At 30.2% G+C, this 11,225-nt stretch overlaps 1 protein-coding gene across 2 annotated transcripts; it reads left to right on the top strand.

Moving 5' to 3' along the window:
- The first annotated feature begins 576 nt into the window (after nucleotides 1-576).
- On the top strand, nucleotides 577-10,130 carry LOC126858121 (ATP-citrate synthase). Of its 2 annotated transcripts, none has more exons than XM_050608174.1 (11): nucleotides 577-741; nucleotides 4,701-5,057; nucleotides 5,808-6,001; nucleotides 6,087-6,397; nucleotides 6,492-6,810; nucleotides 6,885-7,317; nucleotides 7,471-7,796; nucleotides 7,895-8,414; nucleotides 8,841-9,146; nucleotides 9,236-9,653; nucleotides 9,787-10,130. In XM_050608174.1, exons 2-11 carry the CDS (start codon nucleotides 4,716-4,718, stop codon nucleotides 9,876-9,878), a joined length of 3,261 nt encoding a protein of 1,086 aa, XP_050464131.1. In that variant the 5' UTR covers nucleotides 577-741; nucleotides 4,701-4,715; the 3' UTR covers nucleotides 9,879-10,130. The 2 variants fall into 2 exon arrangements, with proteins under 2 accessions (XP_050464131.1, XP_050464132.1); XM_050608175.1 differs by lacking the exon at nucleotides 577-741 and adding an exon at nucleotides 3,976-4,129.
- The last annotated feature ends 1,095 nt before the right edge of the window (nucleotides 10,131-11,225 follow it).

The raw sequence follows: 11,225 nt of genomic DNA, 5'->3' as shown, positions 1-11,225 counted from the left end.
ATTGTATGATAAATAGCTGTAATTATTATTTCTAATATTGTAGTTGGAAATATTCTTATATTTTTTTTGTAATTGTTTTATTTTATGATATATCAATATTTTATTATGTCCTAATCTAAAAGATATGTTTGGAATAAAGATCTATAATACGGTTCCACATATTTGTACATACATAAAGTCTGTTCTTTACTGAACTGACTGCGCTAATTCAGAATTTATCTTTCTCCTTCCAATATGGAGAGAAAGAGATAAACTCTGAACTAGTGCAGACAATCAGCTAATAAAAAAACAGACCTGGGTATGGGAAAGATCGTCCGATGTGACGTTTGCTCATGACGTCCTAGTTATTCATTAACGATATAATGGCATCCATCGCCAACGTGAGAGCGTGAAATCTGATATTTTTAGAGTAAACGCTTTGAAATAAAATTAAAATTCTTATCATTTTCTATTGTAGGTGTCTTAATTGCATTACAACGATTGTTTATAAAGTCGATGCGAGTCACAATGTCGCTTGGCTCGTTCTTATTCCACTCGCGAGAAACCGAGTTCCCAAGTTATATTTCGTTTCGGTATTGTGGCAATATTTCTTGTCGCAGTCGAGTGAGTCGAGAAGAGAATCTCAAGTAATCTTTTCATGGCAGTGTGAGCAAGTGGATGTACGTTCGTATCACTCTCGAAATCGTTCAAAATCTGCCAAAGTTTCAGCATTTACGAAGCCGGCTGCGCCGCTTGTCAATTGTGAGTGAATCATACGTTAAAACAATTAATTGCCGATAAGGAGATAATATTTAAATCTGTTATATATCGAGTATCTCGAGCTTCTAACCTCTTTTGCGTTCAGTATTACGATGAATTTCGCGAAACTATTCTCTGCTCGCTACTGACATTTTTATTATCGTCTGATACAATCACGCGCGCGTAGTTTTTCATTCAAGAATATATTTACAGCACACAAAGTAATAATAATGATATCCGGATCATTCGTATGAATTAGCATCGAATAATTTCAAATATGTTATTATATACAAGTTTAGCGCGTTTGTAAAAAAAATTGTAATAAAAAAATATTTTTTGAACAAAAACATACCTATCATATACAACATCGCGATATCGATTATACTAGCTCAGTAAAAAAAAAAAGGGGAAAAAATATATATATATATATATATATATATATATATATATATATATATATACACACACACACACAATTAATATCTTATAGTTACAATACGTGTGCGTGTAGCCGCGAAAAGAATATTATATATAAATATTTTAATCAAATATTGTCTTTTTCTTATTATTATTGTTTCCAAGACTTTCAAACATCTTATTGATTAGGCATTTATTATTGATATATTCTATTATCTTCTTTCTTGACATTCTTAATGTCCTTCTATTCAAGATCTCCCGTTGTAAATAGACTGTTTCTCTATACTTAAGAAGATCCGAATTTCCTGACCGGATCCTCTGTTTATCTCTAATCAAGATTCTCTCCTCTTTCTCTCATTGCTTTCCCACCACTAATTTGCATAATGATCATGTGATCACGTTAGTGAAAGCGAGTGAAAGGCAGAGTGTTGTATAATATCTTTTTTTATTTTGCGCATGTAAAGCCGAATGAAAATCAAGGTGAAATATTTAGAACAGAGAAATTTTAAAAATATTTGAACTCGATTGAGATTTGAAGAAAGAAAATTGAAAATATGTTTTACATGACTAAATTTTTGAATTATATCGAATTTTCAATTTTGGCTATCAAAAATTTCATTTGTCTTGTCGATCCAAATATTAATGACTTAATATAATAGAAATAAGACTCTTTGAAGAATACTTGAAATGACACTTAACATAATTAACTGTAATTTAAAGAAATTTATTTTGTGATAAGTAGAACCTAATATTTATTTAAAAGGTACAAGAGTCTTACTTATGGAAAATTTATCTAAAAGAATTGCGAATATATTATTTCATATTTATTTGTTATATATGAAGTTTTTCTTTTTAACAATATTGATATAATATTGATAATTTATTCGTTAAGTGCAATATACTTTATCTGTTTCATTATAATTAAACGTTTCTAATAATAAGACTAAAAAGTTTCTACTCATAGTGTTTTATCACATCATTTAAAATGCTAATCGTTTACATTCCACATTTTCAATTATGCAAGCAAGAATCGTTAAAGATGCAACTCGTCTAAAGAAAAAGAGATTTTGGCTTTTTATTTGCGATCGGGTGACTTGTTCTTATCTTTCATAGGTAGATAACATTAGAAGATTGTTTTGCGTAATAATAATAATGTATATATATATATATATATATATACTATACATATATATATACATACTTGTGTATGTGTATGTGTGTGTGTGTATGATATACATACACACACACACACACACATACACATACACAAGTATGTATATATATATGTATAGATGTTAACTTTATAACTTTAAGCCTAAAAAAAATTTGAATTTTTTGATACCTATTAGGAATATGAACATGTATTTCATATTTATAACGTTGGTATAACATATATAAAGATGGAATTGTTTTTAACAGATTTTATCGGTATAAAAGAAACAACGTTAAATTCTTATGGTCAAACAAACATTTTAACTGATGTTTTAAAAGTCCAATGAGTGAGAATAATTCCTTTTTCGTTCGAGAATTTCTATTCGCCGAAGGAAAGAAAATATGCTTAGTCTTTATTCTTTAGTTGATGATATGAAAAAAGAAGGCATATATAAAAACTACTTAAGAACACAGAATAAATTAATAAATGGTTAAAAGGCTGTTATATATAGAATAAACGCACATGGATCAAAGTAATCGAAATTATAAATCTTTTGAAGCGTTCGAAATACTACATGATAATACATTTCTTTTGATTGATACGTAATTGTTCGAATATTTCATATTAATCGTGCAGATTCAGCTGTTTTAAATTAATTTCTGTTTATTTATATGTGTGCGTGTGAGCTTTGACTCTGAAATTCTGTTTTAATCAATCGAATGCGAGTAAAAAAAGAATTATTATAACTTTAATATTTTTTTAATCAAATCGCATTTTTTTTGCATTAAAATGAATGACAGATCTCCGATAAGGATTTTAGTTCGCAATTTTTTATGAAAAGCTTTTGATTTTCTGCTTGAATATAAATATTGATAAATGCTAAATCAAATTAATTTTTCGCTGTATTGAAAGAAAAGGATCTGCGATTAATGGCAAAAAAAAAAAAATATTGAATTTATTTCGATAGATATTATAATGTTAGTTGGCCATGTTTTTTATCACGTCTTATCCATTGTCGTCCATTTACTATCAATCATAATATGCAATGACCTTGTACAATATATATATAAATGTATTAGTGATGTGAAAAAATGCACATAAAAGAAGTTACGTGCACATTATATGATAATCGTTACAAACAAAAAAATCTGCATTTTGATGGAATTACATATTAATGTACAATAAGAGGTAATTGCAATTGATATATTTTATGTAGATAACTAATTGTCAGCCTTGTGCCTCATTCATTTCCGCTATACGGGATACGTACAAGGAAAAGACGGATTCTCTCGATAAACTACTAACGGTATCACAAAAAATATAAAAATTAATAATGTAAAATTAATAACACTGTTAAAGCAATTTATTAAAGACATTAATTGTTTTTAATATTAATTGAAATTATGTAATGCCATTAAATAATACCATTATGTCATACCATTGCATGATTAATTATCTGTTTGTATCATATATTTTTTTAGCGGGTCATACAAAAGATATGTAACATGAGTTTTTTTTCTGTTCCATCTTTGTAAGTAAGACTTATATGTTCGAATGCATACATGTATTACGTGAGATAAATTATGAGAGAGAGAGAGAGAGAGAGAGAGAGAGAGAGAGAGAGAGAGAGAGAGAAGGGAGGAGGAGGGAGAATGAGATACAAAACAGCACAAAAAGAAGCTTCGTAAAATCATACGATATCTCGCGATATCGCGCGAGAATATGGCAATATTACTTATTATCGTGGTCACATTGAAAATTCACAGTTAACTGTCGCGAGTGACGACGAGAATAGCGACGTGAAATCAAACGTTTTCACAGGTATTAAAATATTCATTTCACATCACCAAAATTTTAACACAAAAAATAACTGAAAGAGCCATTTATTCGAAAATTCTGTAAGTTTAATTTCGAAAATCTTTTCTTAAGATCAATACATAGAATGCATCAGTTTATAATAAAAAACATATATATGTTTTTATATATGAGATTTCGCTATCTCTCAATCTATATTATCATTTTCAATATATTCTCGATAAATTGTCTGTGTTTATCGCAAAGGAATATTATACATTGAACATGTACATGTTGATCACATGATCATGTAATCAATTATGCAAGTCGAGTGAAAGAGATAATACAATTTAAATATTTTTTAGATGATTATCACTATTTCTCTATTATTCTTAACATTAAAGCTTATATTATTTAAAAAATATATTAAAGATATAATATTAATAATAATCTTTATCATTTTTTTTTTTTTGAAATAAATGTTCATGAACAAATTATTTTTTATATTTTCATATTATTTAACAATTGATTGTCCGAATTATTCTACACATAATATCCGAATAATAATATAAATCTATTCACTTTGATCTGTTGACAGGAACTGTAAAAGAAAATGGCAGCAAAGGCAATTCGCGAAGCGACTGGGAAAGATTTAATTAATCGTAAGCTTTCTTTTGGAACAAAAGCAGTGAAATGTAGATTTGTACCTATTACGGAAGATATGAATTGGATCGATATCGCCAATGAATATCCGTGGCTTAAGACGGAGAAATTAGTCGTAAAACCGGATCAATTAATCAAGCGTCGAGGAAAGCTCGGATTAATTAAAGTGAACGCAGATTTACCTACTGTACAAAAATGGGTTGAGCAACGTATGAATAAGGAGCAACGCGTCGGCAAGGCGACTGGAAAATTAAAAACATTCATAATTGAACCATTTGTACCGCACAAACCGGTAAGATTCTTTTGTATTGTTGTTTTTTTAAATGTATATCTTAAAAACTTGAGAAATTGAAGTTTGTAAGACATATGATAATACATTAAATAAGAAGAGAACGAATAAAAAATTTAATACAAAACATTTTGATGTTGCTATGCCAATCAAAAATAATGGCATGATTGCTATATAAACAAAAATTATTATTAAAATGTGTTTAAATATTATAAATATAAATAAAATTCGATACAACAATGAAAATATTAACAATGCAAAGTTCTTTTTATGTTAAGATTTTGCTGTTTTTAATTAATATTATCAACTTTGTATTAATATATGTATATATGTATAATTGTATTATGTTTTTAGAAATATTTTGTTTGAAAATATCTTGTGGGCCGATCATCATATATATTAAAGTATACAAATACGTAAAATGTAAAATATGGTATTATGTACATGTTATTAAATAGAATATTTTTAATAATGAAATGTGGTAATGAACAAATTAAATTTTATGGTATATATAATTTTTTATTTCCTCATATGCTGGTGTCAATTTTATGATATTACTTTCGTAGAAAAAATAGTTCAATCAATAAAATGTATATAAAACATTTCTTGTGTAATAATTTTTTTTTGGAAAGGTGATTTTTTAATGGTTTGTCTAAACATACGATACGCGCGTCTCAAGCATAAAAATGTATGCCATTTTATATATTATTTTTGATATTTGTATAGCATTTGATATATTATACCTATTTACAGGAAGAGGAAGTTTATATTTGTATTTATTCTCATCGCAAAGCTGACACGATACTATTTCATCATCAAGGAGGTGTCGATATTGGAGATGTTGATGCTAAAGCTTTGAAATTAGACATACCAGTTGGCAGCGAGTTGCCCGATCGATCTACATTGATTAATAAACTTCTGATTAATGTGACGGATGATAAAAAAGTGTGAGTGATGCCTATAATCATTGTAAATGATTACAAATTGATTATATTTTTATTTGTTTATATACGTTTTCTATTTCTAATGTAGGATGATTGCTGAATTCATAGAATCTCTTTATAAGCTTTATGTTAATTTATATTTCACATACATGGAGATCAATCCGTTGGTAGTAACGGATTCCGCGATCTATATACTTGATCTCGCAGCCAAGCTAGATACTACGGCAGATTTCATATGTAAACCGGATTGGGGTGAAATCGATTATCCACCGCCATTTGGAAGGGATGCTTATCCAGAGGAAGCCTATATAGCTGATTTGGATGCTAAATCGGGCGCCAGTTTAAAATTGACGATTCTTAATCCAAACGGCCGCATATGGACAATGGTTGCTGGTGGTGGTCGGTAGATTCACATATAATACTCACGCTCTTTCGCACATTCTTTCGTGGCTTATTTATGTGTCAAATACTATTTTATAATCGATTCTTATAGGTGCGTCTGTAATATATTCGGACACAATTTGCGATTTGGGTGCAGCGGATGAATTGGCCAATTACGGTGAATATTCAGGTGCCCCTAGCGAACAACAAACTTACGAATACGCAAAAACCATCCTGAGTTTGATGACGAAGACAAAGCATCATGATGGAAAAGTACTCATTATAGGAGGTGGAATTGCTAACTTTACAAATGTAGCTGCAACATTTAAAGGCATTGTTAAGGCCCTCCAGGAATATCAGCCTAAACTAGTAGAGCATGATATAAGAATTTTTGTAAGAAGAGCCGGACCTAATTTTCAAGAAGGTTTAAGGTAAAAGAGAGAAATTTCGTATATGATATTAATAAAAAAAATAAAATGTTTTTAAAATATATTATTCCTGATAGGATAATACGGGAAGTTGGTAGACGGCTAGGGATTCCCGTTCATGTATTCGGTCCCGAGACGCATATGACAGCTATATGTGCTATGGCGTTAGGAAAGAAACCGATCCCCGATCCAGAAGCTCAAGAATTCTCAACCGCAAACTTTCTCTTGCCTTCCGGACAAGATGTTGGACCACCATCTTCACCGCCCAAGAATAAATTGCCATTAGAGCAACCTAAACTAAAAACTATCGATGTAGTAGATTCGGACAGCGGTGACAAACAACTTTTCAGCAATAAAACTAGATCTATCATCTGGGGTATGCAAACAAGGGCTGTACAGAGTATGTTGGATTTCGATTTTGTTTGTCGAAGATGCGAGCCATCTGTCGCTGCTATTGTTTATCCGTTCACTGGTGATCACAAGCAAAAATTTTATTGGGGCCATAAAGAGGTGAGTTTTGATTAAGGAAAAAAAAAGCCAATAAAGATCATATTAAAAAAATTATTATAATAATTTTATATATATATATATATATATATATATATATATATATATATATATATATATATTGATGGTTATATTGTTTTTCTCTTTTTTGAACAGGTTCTTATCCCTGTCTATAAACAAATGAAAGACGCTATGGCTAAGCATACAGATGCGGATGTAATGGTCACATTTGCCTCTCTAAGATCTGCTTATGAAAGCACTATGGAAACATTACAATTTCCGCAAATCAGAACAATTGCAATAATCGCGGAAGGTATACCTGAAAATATGACTAGAAAAATGATCTTAGCGGCGCAACGAAGAAACGTAACTATAATCGGACCGGCTACTGTGGGAGGTGTAAAACCGGGATGCTTTAAGATTGGTAATACTGGTGGAATGATGGACAATATTCTGCATAGCAAATTGTATAGACCTGGCAGGTAATATACTGTAGTATAGATAACAATAATTTTTATACGAAAATTGATTGATTAATAATGATGACGATAAAATTGATTTACGAGAAACATTATTTCAGCGTCGCTTATGTTTCTCGTTCCGGTGGCATGTCAAACGAGTTAAATAACATTATCTCAAAGGCTTCCAACGGTGTACTGGAGGGTGTCGCTATCGGTGGAGATCGATATCCGGGAACTACCTTTATGGATCACATAATGCGTTATCAAAATAATCCAGATGCGGCGCTCATCGTATTGCTTGGAGAAGTCGGCGGCATCGAGGAATATGAAGTATGTGAAGCATTGAAAAGCGGTAGGATCAACAAGCCATTGGTGGCCTGGTGCATCGGTACCTGTGCCAGTATGTTCAATTCTGAAGTGCAATTTGGTCATGCTGGCTCGATCGCGCATTCCAATCTTGAAACAGCTTCTGCGAAAAATGCAGCGCTAAAGGCCGCTGGTGCATACGTCCCGGATAGCTTCGATACTCTCGGCGATCTCATACAAAACGTTTATGAAAAACTGGTGAAAGACGGCACCGTTGTGCCGAAACCCGAAGTTCCACCGCCAACAGTACCAATGGATTATAATTGGGCTAGGGTAAGTTTTATCTGTATCTATATTGATTTATTATATTATCCAAATTTATCTCTCTTCTTTATCTATATTGATCTATTATCAAAAAATAGAAAGTCATGATATAAAATTTATAAAACTAATTCGTGTGTGAAATGTGTTTAGGCCAACTTTTTTTTTTTTTTTGTAATAATAAAATTGAGTAAACAAAGCATTTCTTCTTGTATTAACTTATTTCTCTTTGATAAATGATATAATATTTATATAATGATATATTTATATGTTTCTATATTATTATATTTATATGTTTCTATATTTTAATTTGTTATTACATTGTCATATATTTTAATTAAAACTATTTATTATTGAGCTCAGTTTTTGCACATATAACTGTCATTTTTTTAAACATAATTAAAGAATAATCATGTATAATATGTGTCATATAAACAGGAACTTGGTTTAATACGTAAACCTGCATCATTCATGACATCTATTTGCGACGAACGTGGGCAGGAATTATTGTATGCCGGTATGCCTGTAACTGAGGTGCTGAAACAAAACGTGGGCATTGGCGGTGTCGTGTCACTTTTGTGGTTTCAGCGTTGCTTACCCTCAACCTACTGTAAGTTTCTCGAAATGTCGTTGATGTTGACAGCTGATCACGGTCCAGCTGTTTCCGGGGCTCACAATACCATCGTTTGCGCACGCGCTGGAAAAGATTTGGTCAGCTCTCTCGTTTCTGGACTTTTGACAATTGTAAGTAAAGAGTACGAAGAAACATTTAACAAAAAAGATGTACGTTTTTTCAAGAGATACTCGGATTCTAAAAAGATATTAATTTGCAGGGTGATCGTTTCGGTGGTGCCTTAGATGGCGCGGCTCGCATGTTTTCCGAGGCATACGATGCCGGTCTACATCCGCAAGAATTTGTAAATAACACGCGTAAAAAGGGCAAGCTAATTATGGGTATCGGTCATCGTGTTAAATCGATTAATAATCCTGATATGCGCGTTAAGCTCATTAAGGAATTTGTGTTGGAGAATTTTCCGGCCAAACCTTTAGTCGAATATGCCTTGGAGGTTGAGAAAATAACGACTAGCAAGAAGCCTAATTTAATTCTTAATGTAGATGGAATTATCGCCAGCGCCTTCGTCGATATGTTACGAAACAGTGGTAGTTTTACGAGAGAAGAGGCGCAAGAATATATTGAAATAGGTGCCATAAATAGCCTTTTCGTCCTTGGTCGAAGTATAGGATTTATCGGTATGGTTATATATACGCATATATTTATTTATTTATTTATTATGTTCATTCATGTTATATTATGCGTTATATGCTTTATTATATAAAGAGATAATATAAACATTATTAATTTCTAACTAAGTTTTTCTTTTAGGTCATTATATGGACCAGAAGAGATTAAAGCAAGGCCTTTATCGTCATCCGTGGGATGATATTTCTTATGTATTACCTGAACAATATAATTGAAAATTATGAAACGCGTGCGCAATGTATAGCGCTTAATGTCTCATTGTTAATCGTTTAGTTCGAAAACCGTCTTAAATATAAATGAGTTGAGATATAGAAGAACATTAATTGTCGATCTATCGTCGTGATCGATTAATCAATCAATTGTCAATTGAGATCAATATGCACGAAATTAGATTACACATCACACAGTGCACCGAAAAACACTATATACCGTCATTTTTTAAAAATAAAATTTCTTCTCAATTTAAATTATTCTTATATAAATTTTTATATTAATATATAATGTCTTATATTAGTTATTTGTTAATTTCAATATTTTTGTTAATTATAATTAAAATTTTATATTGATAAATTGCTCATAACTTAGAAAAGTATAAGTCAGATTTACATTGCAAGAAAATGTTAAATGAGATGATATGTCGTATAATTATAGCCTTATTATTCAATGTAGACACAAATTATCATATTCTACTATCACATTCCATTATGTTGGGCATTTTTGTATAAATAGATAGATTCAAAATTGTGAAATTTAATAATTTATTTAAAAACTCATTAGTTAACACGATTTTTATTAAAATTTCTGTCAGGTAAAAATTTTTATTAAAAGATTACTTATCTTTGTTTTTCTCACGTACACAATATTCTAATTGAATTATAAAGAAGATAGTAAATATATATATTTATGAATGTGTGCTGCGTTCAAATTTTTATTCTATATATTTTTTAATCTTTAGAGAGCTGCAGAAATGTTATAATAATATCATTGTGATTATAAAATAGAAATGTTTTTAATTCATATAAAAGTCAATATCTACAAATATTTGTTGTTGAATCCATGGTCAAAATTATAAAATCTCAAAGTAAATCTGTACTAAATTGTGAAATACAATAATGTCTCAAAATTGTTATCATATATTTTTCAAGTTACATAATAAGCGTATATATTTTTTAGCGTGAAATTGTGATTTAAACAATCTGCAGCTCTTTAAAAGTCAAGGTCTCTTGTTTTTTCTCTATAACACTATAACACTCTATTGAATATTGACATAAACGTTGAGAAATTGTGCGAATTTTACTCTCGCTCTATACATTTTTTTCTATGATAATATTTTTCTATTATCTTTTTACATTTATATATGTATTATTTTTTATTTTTAATAATTGTATCTTGTTTAGTTAATTTTTGAGCTTATATATATATCGAAACTTTAGAAAATTTTATATCAAGCTACTGTCCTATCTCTGAGGAACATTATCTTCTATTCAACTTTTATTACAGTATTATTCTGATCTTGGAATTAAGCTCCTCTTTTTGTCCTCGATGTTTGAGTTTCTTTAGAA

Source organism: Cataglyphis hispanica, chromosome 24, assembly GCF_021464435.1.
Source record: "Cataglyphis hispanica isolate Lineage 1 chromosome 24, ULB_Chis1_1.0, whole genome shotgun sequence".
Lineage (NCBI taxonomy): Eukaryota > Metazoa > Arthropoda > Insecta > Hymenoptera > Formicidae > Cataglyphis > Cataglyphis hispanica.
The sequence above is the reverse complement of the archived record's forward strand: the minus strand, read 5'-3'. Positions and strand labels throughout refer to the sequence as shown.

What these genes read in the sequence shown, in the direction of transcription:
- LOC126858121 (XM_050608174.1), top strand. Translation starts at nt 4,716, where the DNA reads ATGGCAGCAAAGGCAATTCGCGAAGCGACTGGGAAAGATTTAATTAAT. An exon ending in CATTTGTACCGCACAAACCG is followed by an intron (nt 5,058 to 5,807) that starts GTAAGATTCTTT and finishes ACCTATTTACAG; the next exon opens with GAAGAGGAAGTTTATATTTG. An exon ending in TGGATTATAATTGGGCTAGG is followed by an intron (nt 8,415 to 8,840) that starts GTAAGTTTTATC and finishes TCATATAAACAG; the next exon opens with GAACTTGGTTTAATACGTAA.